Source organism: Macaca nemestrina, chromosome 20, assembly GCF_043159975.1.
Source record: "Macaca nemestrina isolate mMacNem1 chromosome 20, mMacNem.hap1, whole genome shotgun sequence".
Lineage (NCBI taxonomy): Eukaryota > Metazoa > Chordata > Mammalia > Primates > Cercopithecidae > Macaca > Macaca nemestrina.
The window spans coordinates 49,754,212-49,767,910 of record NC_092144.1 but is presented as its reverse complement, the minus strand read 5'-3'; the positions used below and the strand labels follow the sequence as shown (position 1 = coordinate 49,767,910).

Genomic DNA, 13,699 nt, shown 5'->3' with positions numbered 1-13,699 from the left:
CCACACCCAGTTGGAAGCTGTTTAGTATCTGTGAGACCTTCTGTACCACTTTTCCCTGCCACTACCTGATTTCTATATACCATTCCATCAGTCCATTTTCTATCTGCTCCATTATCTAATTTCTTCCTGTTCTGTAGTATGCTTTCTGTCTGTGCCACTGCCTAATTTCAACCTGCTCCACAGCCTGATTTTTGCCCACTCATCAGCTGTCTGGGCCCTTCCACCTGCCCCGATGGCCACTGGAGCCCCACCTGGGACACGAGGAGCTGCAGGTCATGCTCAAAGGCTCTCAGGGTCCGCTGCATGGAACTGGCGCTGGGTCTCGGCTCAGGCGGGGTGGTCAGGCGGGGCAGCCGCCTCCGCTTCTCCTCAATCTGTCCCTGAAGCTCTCGGGCATCACTGAAGAACTTATGAAGCTCCCGAGAGGCGGCCAGCAGCTGGGCCCGTGTGCCCATGAGCTCCAGCAGCTCAGCCCAGGCCTCGTTCAGCCCGTCCTTCCACTCGGCCATGGTGGCTGCTGCTGTATGGCCACACTCGATCAGCTCATCCACCATCTGGTTCACAGCTGCCAGCCGCTCCCTCCCTGCTGTACCTGTCTCGCTGGCGAACTCTGAGAATTTCTCCTGCAGCACCTGCCATCAGGAAGTCGGGGGCGGGGGAAGGGGTACAGCAAAGTGAGCAAAGGGGCAGCACACACCAGCCCCCTCCAGCCTACAATTTTTTTTTTCTTTTTGATACAGAGTCTTGGTCTGTCACCCCGGTTGGAGTGCAGTGGTTCAATAGCCACTCACTGCAACCTTCACCTCCCGGGTTCAAGCGATTCTCCTGCCTCAGCCTCCCAAATAGCTAAGACTACAGGCGTGCGCCACCACACCCAGCTAATTTTTTTTGTGTTTTTAGTAGAGACAGGGTTTCACTATGTTGGCCAGGCTGGTCTCATACTCCTGACCTCAAGTGGTCCACCTGCCTCGGCCTCCCAAAGTATTGGGATTACAGGCGTGAGCCACCACACCTGGCAGAGACTACCATTTTGTGGCAGGTAAGAATAATGAGAATCATCATCATCATCATAAAAAATAATATCTAACACTTACTGAACACCTAGCAAGAAAAGTAGCAAAATAGTAACAATAAAAATAACAATAAGTAACAATAAAATAATAAGCTGGTAACAGTAACTAACACTGGGAGGCACCATGTGTGCCAAGCAGGGTCCTCAGTGCTTTACATCATATTAACTCATTTGTCTCACCGCAGAGCCATGAGGCGGCTGCTGTTATTATCCTCATACTACAGATGAGGAAACGGAGGCCCAGAGAACCTTAGTGGTAGCTCCTGGTATCACTTATTACTAATGATGCTCACCGAGACATGCTCAAAGTCCTGGCCGAGCTCCGGTGAACCAGCCACCACCTCCTTCTCGGCGATCCAGTGCTCAAGCTCGCTCACCTGGCGGCTGAGCTGGTACAGCCAGTACTGCTGTTCCAGAGCCACCCGGCGCTCCTCACCCAGCTCCTTGAGCGCCACGTACAGGCGGTCCACCTGAGACTGCCGCCGGCTGATCTGCTCGCTGATGGGGGACATGGAGGGGCAGGGATGGACCCCTGAGACTGCTGGGGCAGAGCGTGACCCCCCTAAACCCCCTCCCCAAGACAGGGCTGTGTTTCCTTGGAATCTTCAGACAAGGCTGTGTCCCCAGGTAGAGCTCTGTTTTCTTTCCTTTTCTTTCTTTCCTTTTCTTTTTTTTTTTTTTTTTTTTTGGAGACAGGGTCTTGCTCTGTTGCTTAGGCTGGAGTGCAGTGGTGTGATCACAACTCACTGCAGCCTCCACCTCCCATGCTCAAGCTATCCTCCCATCGCAGCCTCCAAAGTGGGACTATAGGTGCGTGACTCTACACCTGGCTAACTTTTTGATTTTTTTGTAGAGATGAGGTCTCACAATGTTCCCTCTGTTCTCAAACTTCTGGGCTCAAACGATCCTCTTGCCTCAGCCTCCGAGTGTTGAGACTACAGGCGTGAGCCACTATGCCTGGCCAGGACTGTGTTTTCTGCAAGTCTTGGGTTCAGACAGCCCTGCATTTCAGCATGCAGGGAAAGCTGTGCTTCCCTAGATGGATAAGTTCACCTCTATCCAGCCTCACCTAGTTTCTTTTTTTCTTTTTCTTTTTTTTTTTTTGATGGAATTTTGCTCTGTCGCCAGGCTGCAGTGTGGTGGCATGATCTCGGCTTACTGCAAACTCTGCCTCCCAGGTTCAAGCCATTCACCTGCCTCAGCCTCCCCAGTAGCTGGGATTACAGGCACACGCCACCATGCCAGGCTAATTTTTTATTTTTAGTAGAAACGGGGTTTCACCATGTTGGCCAAGTTGGTCTCCAACTCCTGACCTTAAGTGATCCGCCCACCTCGGCAGCCTCACCCAGTTTCTATCTCAGTCTCACGCCTCCCTTATCCAGGAACCTGAGTGGGACTCTGGACTCCCAGGTTGGGTCCCCAGCCAATCACCCCACCTCTAGCCCCAATCTCTGAGCCCAGCTGCACAGAGGTCTCTCTCTCTGTACCTCCTTTCAGATTCCATCCCTGGTCCAGGCCTGGAGCTCAGCACCCGCCTACACCAGGCAACATCATCCCACTGCACACCAGGAGGTCTCCAGCCCCACCCCCATAGCCAATCTCAGCACAGGCTTTTCTGTCCTCCCAGACACTGGGTAGAAAGAGCCCCTTGCTTGTCCTGAGCAAATTCTTCTCTGCCCCAGTCCTAGACATCACCTCCTCTTTTCTCCCCCGACGAGGTGCCCACAACTACACTCATATCCAGGTGCTCCTGGCCCCACCCTCTCAACCATCTCTGGGCCGTGTCCCCCCATTCCAGCCAGCCCACTTGCCAAATCCGAGGGCTCCAGCACACAGCAAGGAGGACCTCTCCCACCCAACGTCCAATTCCAGCGCTGCGCTCCCAACAGTGAAGCTTCAGGTCCTGCTGGACCATTCCTGTGAACTGGCCACGCCCCCGTCCCATCCCCGCAAGCCCACCTGTCCGGGTGCCCCATCTCCAGCAGCGCCCGGCACTGGCGCGACAGCTGAGCGATGCTTTCCTCGTAGTTCTCCACGCCTTGCTCCAGCTGCAGGTGTTTCTTGAGCAGCTGCAGAGTGCTCTGTTCGTCCTAGGGGCACAAAGCGCCCACGATGAGGCGGCAGCGGCGGCCCCGGGCTCCAGCGCCCCCAGGCCCTCCGCACCCCCAGCTCGGGCGCACCTTGCCCTTATCCTCACTCATCATGAGCAGCTCCTGCTCGCCCAGCCACGCCTCCACCTCTGCCACGTCGAAGTAGTACTGCTCCACCTGGAAGGCGGCGTCCAGCGCCTGCTGCCGTCGCTCTGCAGCCTCCCGCAGTCCGGCCCAGGCACTCTGCAGCTGCTCCAGGCCCCGGCGCACAGCCTCTGCCTCCGGGCTGCGCAGCGACGACAGCGCGCCCGCGCGCTCCAGCACCTCCTCCAGGCGCGGCCCGTGCGCCTGGATCTCCCGTCGCAGGCCCTGGGGGCGGGAGGTAGGGGGATGTGGGTGGAGAGGGGACGTTCCGAGGCCCTGCAAGACCACAAGCTCCTCTGCTACTGGCATGGCCCACGGGGCAATTAATAAGCACCCCCAGCTCCCTTACCACGTGCCAGGACCATGTAAGCATTTGGCTGATACTCCCTCAATCACCATAACCCCATGCTGCAGGTGGGAACACAGGCACAGAGGGGCAAGGTAGGGAGCCCAAGAACAAGCAGCCAGTAAGGAGTGACAGGATTTGAACACAGGAGGCCGGTTCCAGAGACTGTGCTCTGAGCTAAGATGCTTGCTGACCCAAAATCGGCCCTAATACAAAAACCCTGCAGCTTAGCAGCCGAGGTATCATTTATATACGGTGAAGTGCACAAATCTTAGGTATACAATTGCACACATATGTACAGACGCATACACTGGTGTGCCCAGATCAGCATGCGGAACACTTCCATCCCCCAGAAGGTTCCCTCCACCAGCTCTGTACTTGCAGAGTACCTTATTCAACTTTTTGTGTGTCTTTTTTAACTTTTTGTGTGCCTTCACCTTATTTAACTTTTCGTGTGCCTCAACTGGTAAACAAAGATAATAACAGCCAGCATATCCTCTTCTTATTTTGCTTTTTTAGAGACAGGGTCTCACTCTATCACCCAGGCTGGAATGCAGAGGCACTACTGCAGCTCACTGCAGCCTTAAACTCCTGGGCTCAAGTGATCCTCCTGCCTCAGCCTCCCAAGTAGCTGGGACTACAGGTGTGCACCACCGTGCCCAGCTATTTAAAAAAATATTTTTGGAGAAATGAGGTCTTGCTATGTTACTCAGGCCGGTCTTGAACTCCTGGCCTCAAGCGATCCTCCCACCTTGGCCTCCCAAAGTGCTAGGCTTATAAGCATGAGCCACTGTGCCCGGCCAGCCAATGCTTCTTGAGTGCCTGCTACCCTGCTACCTGCCAGGTGCTTTGCTAAGTAAGAGCTTTAAATAGCATAGCCTCACACCTCCTCACTCCCAACCTATGGGGCCAGATAACATTACCATCTCTGTTTTACAGATGAGAAGACTGAGGCAAAGAGAGGGTGAGGAATTTGCTAATGTCACGCGGCTAGTATCAGGCTAAGATGATCTACCTTGTGGGGTTGTTGTAAGGTGATAAACTATGGAGCACTTAGAACTGAGTCTGCATGCAGCAATTGCATAATATTTGCAGCAGTTTTTTGCTTAACAGCCCCTGGGTATCCAGCACTCTCACTGCACACACAGCTGAGCTCCCCCAATTTTAAGTACTAAGTGCATTTGATCAGCTTCCTCAACCATGACAACGATAGGCCAGTTCTGTTCTCAACACTGTTGACAGTCAAGAGTATTTTCGTCAAGATAGGAAAACAAAATCTCAGCAAAACTCCAGTCTCTTAAAGAACTCCACCTACTGCAGAATGATCAGGAGCCTTCCAAAATAATCTGTGGACCCACCTCCCCACCATCCTTCAGCGTCCTATTCTTCCAACATACACTGTTTGGTGAAATGAGGATAATGACAATATCTACCTCATAGGGTTATTGAGAGGATTAAATTATCAGCATAAACCCTAACACAGTACTTAGCACATGGTAAATCTTTTTTTTTTTTTGAGATGGAGTCTCGCTCTTGACACTCAGGCTGGACTGCAATGGTGCGATCTTGGCTCACTGCAACCTCCGCCTCTCAGGTTCAAGCTATTCTCCTGCCCCAGCCTCCCGAGTAGCTGGGATTACAGGCACGTGCCACCATGCCCGGCTAATTTTTTGTGTTTTTAGTAGAGACGGGGTTTCACCGTGTTAGCCAGGATAATCTTGATATCCTCCTGACCTCGTGATCCACCCGCCCCGGCCTCCCAAAGTGTTGGGATTACAGGCGTGAGCCACTGCACCTGGCCTTAATTTTTTTGTATTTTTAGTAGAGACGGGGTTTCACCACGTTGATCAGGCTGGTTTCGAACTCCTGACCTCAGGTGATCCACCTACCTCGGCCTCCCAAAGTGCTGGGATTACAGGCATCAGCCACTGCACCTGGCCAGCACATAGTAAATTTTTAATCGATGCTTTTTTTTCTTTTCTTTGAGACAGGGTCTCACTCTGTCACCCAGGCTGGAATGCAGTGGTGTGATCTCGGCTCACTGCAACCTCTGCCTCCTGGGTTCAAGTGATTCTCCTGACTCAGTCTCCCAAGTAGCTGGAATTACAGGCACCTTCCACTACGCTCAGCTAATTTTTGTATTTCTGGTAGAGATAGGATTTCCCCATGTTGCCCAGGCTGGTCTCAAACTCCTGGGCTCAAGTGATCCTCCCGCCTCTGCTTCCCAGAGTGCTGGGATTACAGGCTTGAGCCACTGTGCCCGGCACAATGCCTTATTATTATTATTATTCCTCTTTTATGTGTCTTGCTTTAGGCTTTGGTGAAATAGTTGCTTTGACCAAGGGGTTCCCCTGCTATGCAGTTTGAGAACCACTGCTCTAAACCAACTCTACTTATTTAGATGTGGAAACTGAGCCCCAGAGGAATGAACAGAGATTCAGAGATTTTTTAGGAGCTCAAAAGCCCCCTCCCCCCACCTTGCTCAGGTTAGGGGACAGTAGTACCCTCTTGCTGATTATCTCTGTCCTTTGTCCCTATGGGTGTTTTTTATTTGTTTTGGGGTGTGTGTGTGTGTGTGTGTGTGTGTGACAGAGAGAGATAGGGTCTCATTCTGTTGCACAGGGTGGAGTGCAGCGGTGTGTTCAAGGCTAACCACAGCTTTGACCTCTGGACTCAAGGGACCCTCCCTCCTCAGCTTCCAGAGGAGCTGGGACTACAGGGGTACACCACCACACCAGGCTAACTTGATGGTTGTTTTACTTTTTCCTTGTCCAATAGCCATTCCTCTTTCTTCTAGTCTCAAGCCGCTGATTTTCCTTTGGGGAACCCCCCTTGCCTCCATCTCAGCCTTGGTAATTAAGCTAAGGCTGATTCCAGCAGCAGGTTCCAGGGGAGGGCGCCTAGCCAGGCCAGCCCAAGGAGCAGTCCGAATCCCCATCCGTCATGATTAGTTCAGGGATGGGCATGGGACGCGACGGGCATGGTGAGCCAATGAGAGTTATTCCTGGGACTACTGCTGACATTATTGAGAGGAGGAAATTCTCTTCAGTTTTGCTGGTGGTAGGTAAATCTGAATCTGTTGGAGGCACCAGGAGAGGAGGATTGGCCTAAGAAGAAAGCTCATGCAGAAAAACAAACAGGCCAGGTGCAGTGGCTCACGCCTGTAATCCCAGCATTTTGGGACGGCGAGGTGAGTGGATCACTTGAGGCCAGGAGTTCGAGACCAGCCTGGCCAACATGGTGAGACCCCCCCCCCCATCTCTACTAAAAATACAAAAATTAGCCAGGTGTGGTGGTGCACACCTGTAATCCCAGCTACTTGGGCGGCTGAGGCAGGAGAATCGCTTGAACTCAGGAAGTGGAGGCTGCAGTGAGCGAAGATTGCGCCACTAAACTTCAGCCTGGGTGACAGAGCAAGGCTCCATCTCAAAACAAACAAGCGAACAAACAAAAAATACAGCCCAGAGTCATGAAAATATATGGAAGCACCTAGATACATCTGTATCTGCTGTCCACAGTCTTGTTAATTCCAAAAGCCAATAAAGTCATTGTTTTGGCTTTAACCACCTTCAGCTGTTTTCTCTCACGTGTATCCAAATGTGTCCTAACTCACTCCCTCACCTGGCTCTGCTCACCTGGTTCTTTTTGATGTGCTGCTGGACCGCCTGCAAACCGTTGCCTCGCTCTGTCTGCATGGCCAGTGGCAGCCGCTCCTGAACCCATGCCTGGAGAGGACACAGGAAGCAGGTCAAGGGGAGAATGCATCCAAGAACTGCTGCATTGCAACTAAACTTTAAACCTGCACGGTATCCCAGGCCCTTCCTTGCCTAAGAGCCCAGTCGAATCTTCAGCCTCCTCCATTTTTTTTTTTTCTTTGAGATGGGATCGAATCCCCAAGCTCAAATAATCCTTCCACCTCAGCCTCCCAAGTATCTGGGACTACAGGCGCCACCACACCTGTCTCAGTCTCCTCTGTTGACATACTCTGTCTTGCTCTCTGCACTTAAGCCAGGCTCACACCGTTGGCCTTTGCACATACAGGTCTTGTTTCCTATCACGTTCCTAACCACCCTGAATTGTCACTGTCTGGGGACAAGTCTGTTTTCCCCGTTGGACTTTGAGCCCTCTGGGGCACAATGGGGTCTGCCTTGGCCACCCCTGTGGCCCCAGTATCATCCAAACACCGGGCTGGGGCCAGAATGATCAACTGAGTGAGCAAATTAGTGAGCAAATCAGGAAGTTGAGTGATGGAATGAGGACATGAACAGAGGAGTGAATGAGTGAATGAATAATAAGTAAAGAAATGAGTGGAGGCAAAAACAAACAATGGATGAGTGAATAAATAAATGAGTGACTTCATGAACAAATCAACGAATGATTCAAAGTGAGTCAATGAATGTGAATTAATGAATGAGTGAAGGGCTGAGTGCGTCTTTCAGCGTGTGAGTGGGAGGGTCTCAGCCTTCTCCATCCTCGGCCCCGCCCCGTGCCCACCTTCTCCGCCCCCCGCCCCGCCCCGCCCCAGGCCCCTGCGCTGGCCTCACCAGCTCATCGTCCAGGTCGTGCGCCACCTGGTGCAACTCCTTGGAGGCCAGCAGCAAGCGTCGGCGCTCCTGCAGCGGCTCGAGCAGGCGCACCAGGCGCTCGCCCACCGCGTTCTGCCGCTCGCCCACCAGCTCCTTGCTCGCCGGCTCCAGCGGCAGAGCCGCCGTCTGCGCCTGCAGCTCTCCCACCTCGCGGTACCACTCCTCCACCTGCGACTCCATGGACTGTGGGGACAGAGGCAGTATCAGTGGACCCCACCCGCCCTCCTGATCCTGCTGTGGCTCTCCAGTACCCTTATGGTGACAGCCAGACCCCTCACCTGCCCACCCTTCCACCCTCTCCTTGCTCAGTCGCCTCCAGGAGCGATGCCCTCTGCATGAACCTGCATCACACTAAGCTAGTCCCTGCCTCGGAGCCTTTGCCTTTGCTGTTTCCTCTGCCAGGCATGCTCTTCCTTGTCAATCAGATTTTAGCTGGAGTATGACCTTCTCAAAGAGGCTTACCTGACCCAGGAACTAAAGTGGTCCATTAAATCACTAATTCTCAGAACAACCCTTCAAGGTTGGTAGTCTCCCTGTTTTACAGAGGAGGAAACTGAGGCCAAGAGAAGTTAAATAATTTGTCCAAAGAGTCAACTTTCCAAAATTATTACTATCAAATATAGTAATAATTTTTTTTTGTTTTTTTTTTTTTGTTTTTTTTTTTTGAGACGGAGTCTCGCTCTGTAGCCCAGGCTGGAGTGCAGTGGCCGGATCTCAGCTCACTGCAAGCTCCGCCTCCCGGGTTCACGCCATTCTCCGGCCTCAGCCTCCCGAGTAGCTGGGAGTACAGGCGCTGCCACCTCGCCCGGCTAGTTTTTTTTGTATTTCTTAGTAGAGACAGGGTTTCACCGTGTTAGCCAGGATGGTCTCGATCTCCTGACCTCGTGATCCGCCCATCTCGGCCTCCCAAAGTGCTGGGATTACAGGCTTGAGCCAAGTAATAATTTTTTGTTAACGAATTCTTTTTTTCTTTTGAGATGGAATCTCGCTCTGTCGCCCAGACTGGAGTGCAATGGCACAATCTTGGCTCACTGCAACCTTCACTTCCTGGGTTCAAGCGATTCTCGTGCCTCAGCCTCCCGAGTAGCTGAGATTATAGGCACCTGCCATCATGCCCAGCTAATTTTTGTATTCTTGTGGAGATGGGGTTTCACCATATTGGCCAGGCTGGTCTTGAACTCCTGACCTCAGGTGATCCACCCACCTTGGCCTCTCAAAGTGCTTGGGATTACAGGCGTGAGCAACCATACCTAGCCGATTTTTTTTTTTTTTTTGTAGATGGATGAGCAAATCAGCCTGGGCACTGTGTCGTCCGGGCTGGAGTTCAGTGGGCAGTCTCAGCTCACTGCAACCTCCACCTCCCAGGTTCAAGTGATTCTCGTGCCTTGGCCTCCCCAGTAGCTGAGACTACAGGCACCTGCCACCATGCCTGGCTATTTTTACTTATTTATTTATTTTTTTGTATTTTTAGTAGAGATGGGGTTTCACCATGTTGGTCAGGCTGTTCTCAAACTCCTAACCTCAAGTGATCTGCCCACCTTGGCCTCCCAAAGTGCTGGGATTACAGGCTGAAAAAACATTTGATAGTAAAAAATTATCAAAAATAAATACAAAGCTATAGTGATTTGGATGGCTGCTATGTCATAGGGATAGACAGAAAGTGCAAAATCAGACCCAAATACACAAGAAAATTCATGTGTTTCATAGATACCAATGCAAATCCCCAAGGGAAAGATGGATTATTTAATGAATGGTCGTGGGCCAATGGCTAACCAATCTAGCTGGATCTTTTCCTTGCTGTTTGTACTGAAAACAATTCCAGATGGATTAAAGACTTAAACGAAGTAAGAAAATCCATAAAGCACTAAAAGAAAACCTGGGCAAATGCTTTTATAATGCTGGCATAGAGAAAAATCTTTCCAAGCATAAAAAAACATAAACGGAAAGATTTATAAATTCGATCACATAAAAATACTTCTGCATCAGCCAATAGACATATGAAAAAATGCTCACCATGACTGGTCATCAGAGAAATGCAAATCAAAACCACAATGAGATACCATCTCACACCAGTTAGAATGGCAATCATTAAAAAGTCAGGAAACAACAGACGCTGGAGAGGATGTGGGGAAATAGGAACACTTTTACACTGTTGGTGGGAGTGTAAACTAGTTCAACCATTGTGGAAGACAGTGTGGCAATTCCTCAAGGATCGATCTAGAACTAGAAATACCATTTGACCCAGCCATCCCATTACTGGGTATATACCCAAAGGATTATAAATCATGCTGCTATAAAGACACATGCACATGTATGTTTATTGTGGCACTGTCCACAATAGCAAAGACTTGGAACTAACCCAAATGTCCATCAATGATAGACTGGATTAAGAAAATGTGGCACATATACACCATGGAATACTATGCAGCCATAAAAAAGGATGAATCCATGTCCTTTGTAGGGACATGGGTGAAGCTGGAAACCATCATTCTGAGCAAACTATTGCAAGGACAGAAAACCAAACACTGCACATTCTCACTCATAGGTGGGAATTGAACAATGAGAACACTTGGACACAGGGCAGGGAACATCACACACCGGGGCCTGTTGTGGGGTGGGGGGAGTGGGGCGGGATAGCATTAAGAGAAATACCTAATGTAAATGATGAGTTAATGAGTGCAGCACACCAACATGGCACATGTATACATATGTAACAAACCTGCACGTTGTGCACATGTACCCTAGAACTTAAAAGTAAAATTTAAAAAAATTAAAAAAATACTTCTGCATCAACCAAAATTTCATAGAGTTAGAAGGCAAATGAAAAACTGTAAAAATTGATATATATTAGAGCAAGGAACTAGTTTATTTAACAATCAAAGAATTTCCCTCCATCCTGTTTCCTTTGTCTTCATAGTGCTTACCACCATCAGACAACTCTCTTGATGTATGTGTATGTGTGTTTTGTTTTTCGACAGGGTCTTCCTCTGTTATCCAGGTTGGAGTGTGGTAATGAGATAACAGCTCACTGCAGCCTCAAACTCCCAGGCTCAGGGGATCCTCTTGCCTTAGCCTCCCAAGTAGCTACAACTACAGGCACACACCACCATGCCCAGCTCATTTTTGGAATTTGTCATAAAGATGGGGTCTCGCTATGTTGCCCAGGCTGGTCTTGAACGCCTGGACTCAAACTATTCTCACGTTGGCCTTCCAAAGTGCTGGGATTACAGGTGTGAGCCACTGCACTCAGGTACTTGTGTACTTTTATTGGTCCCCTGCTTCCAGAATGTGACCCACATGATGGAAGGGGCTCTGTCACACTCACTGTTGTATTCTTGAAAACCTAGAACAATTTCTGGTACACAGTAGGCCTCCAGTTAAGATTTGTTCAATGCATACATGAATGACATCAGCAAAAAAAAGCCTGCCCAAAAAGAGAAATGGGCATCAGATGTGAACAGGCAACAGACAAAACAAATAAGCATATGAAAAGATGCCCAGTCTTATTAATCAGTTGGAAAATAGAAATTAAAACAAGACATCCTTTTCTTTTTTCTTTTCTTTCTTTTTTTTTGAGATGGAGTTTCACTCTTTTTGCCCAGGCTGGAGTGCAATGGCATGATCTCGGCTCACTGCAACCTCTGCCTCCTCGGTTCAAGTGATTCTCCTGCCTCAACATCTTGAGTAGCTGAGATTACAGGCACGCGTCACCATGCCTGGTTAATTTTGTATTTTTAGCAGAGATGGGGTTTCACCATGTTGGACAGGTTGGTCTTGAACTCCTGACTTCAGGTGATCCACCCACCTCGGCCTCCCAAAGTGCTGGGATTACAGGAGTGAGTCACTGCGCCTGGTCAAGACATCCTTTTCTACACATTAGGTTGGCAAAAATGTAAAACACTTATAGTATCTAATGCTGGCAAAGATGCTGGACACACTCAGCCACTGTCAGTGGTGGTGTAAACTGGTAGAGCCTTTTTGGAAGGCAATTTGGCAGGTCTTTGCTGCTTGACCTAGCACTTGCACTTCTAGGAATATAACTAAAGAAATACTGTCATAGGCCAGGTGCAGTGGCTCATGCCTGTAATCTCAGCACTTTGGGAGGCCAAAGCAGGTGGGTCACAAGGTCAGGAGTTCAAGATCAGCCTGGCCAACATGGTAAAACCCCGTCTCAACTAAAAATACAGAAATTAGCTAGGTGTGGTGATGCATGCCTGTAACCCCAGCTTCTTGGGAGGCTGAGGCAGGAGAATTGGTTGAACTTGGGAGGCAGAGGTTGCAGTGAGCTGAGATTGTGCCACTGCACTTCAGCCTGGGTGACAGAGCAAGACTCCATCTTGAAAAAAAAATTAAAAATAATAATAAAAAATTTTTTTTAAAGAAGAAGAAAAGAAATACTGGCACAGATGCACAAAGTTGTAGTCACAGCAGAGTTTGTAATGGGAAAAAACTGGAAGCAACCTCAATGCCCATCAAGAGAGAAATGGTTAAGTCAGGTGCAGCAGCTCATGCCTGTAATCCCAGCTCTCAAGAGGTTGAGGTGGGAGGATTGCTTGAGCCCGGGAGATCGAGACCAGCCTGGGCAACACAGCTAGACTCCCCCCTTAAAAAAAAAAAAAACAGTAAAATGGTTAAACAAATCCAGACCAATATGGAATAATAGCCAAATATTACTGTTAAGAAGAAAAAGCATGCGGGGTGAGGTGGCTCACGCCTGTAATCCTAGCACTTTAGGAGGCTGAGGCGAGTGAATCACCTGAGGTCAGGAGTTGCAGACCAGCCTGGTCAACATGGTGAAACCCCATCTCTACTAAAAATACAAAAAATTAGCCAGGCGTGATGGCAGACACTTGTAATCCCAGCTACTCGGGAGTCTGAGGCAGGAGAATCACTTGAACCCGGGAGGCAGAGGTTGCAGTGAGCCGAGATCATGCCACTGCACTCCAACCTTGACAACAAGAGTGAAACTCCATCTCAAAAAAAGGAAGAAGGAGGAGGAGGAAGAGGAGGAGGAGAAGGAGAAGGAGCAGCAGCAGCAGCAGCAGCAGCAGAAGCAGAATATAAATTTGTAGTGGATTGCACATGCATAAAAATTCCCTGGAGTAAACAAGAAGTTCATAACAGATGGTACTTATTGAGGGGATGAGAACTTAATGAATGGGGTACAGGGATGAAGGGGATGGATAATTTTCCCATGGGATTTCCCTAGAGGTTTTGATGTCTTAACCATGAAAATTTATTTATTCGAAAATTGAAACTAAACATGAAAAGCAAATAAAATAAAAACATTAAACATCCATATAGGTACACTTGTAAATGCACAGAAAGAGGTCTAGATGGATGCAGACCAAATAATTGAGGCTCCCTCTGGGATGTGGGATTGCAAGGCAGATCGCAGTGAGACTTTATGTTCTACTGAAGACTGCTGGGTTAGTACAATTTTTTCCCAAAAGAATGTATT

The 13,699-nt window shown here is 49.4% G+C and overlaps 1 protein-coding gene across 5 annotated transcripts in view; it reads right to left on the bottom strand.

Moving 5' to 3' along the window:
* LOC105495626 (spectrin beta, non-erythrocytic 4) overlaps positions 1–13,699 on the bottom strand; it is a 117,054-nt gene that overhangs the window by 20,294 nt on the left and 83,061 nt on the right. For all 5 annotated transcript variants that reach the window (XM_071086863.1, XM_071086864.1, XM_071086866.1 and 2 more), the window contains 6 exons: positions 8,197–8,421; positions 7,288–7,377; positions 3,253–3,531; positions 3,032–3,162; positions 1,366–1,570; positions 252–632 (listed from right to left, as the gene is read on the bottom strand). In XM_071086863.1, the coding sequence (XP_070942964.1) occupies positions 252–632; positions 1,366–1,570; positions 3,032–3,162; positions 3,253–3,531; positions 7,288–7,377; positions 8,197–8,421 (1,311 nt within the window). The remainder of the gene's footprint in view (positions 1–251; positions 633–1,365; positions 1,571–3,031; positions 3,163–3,252; positions 3,532–7,287; positions 7,378–8,196; positions 8,422–13,699) is intronic.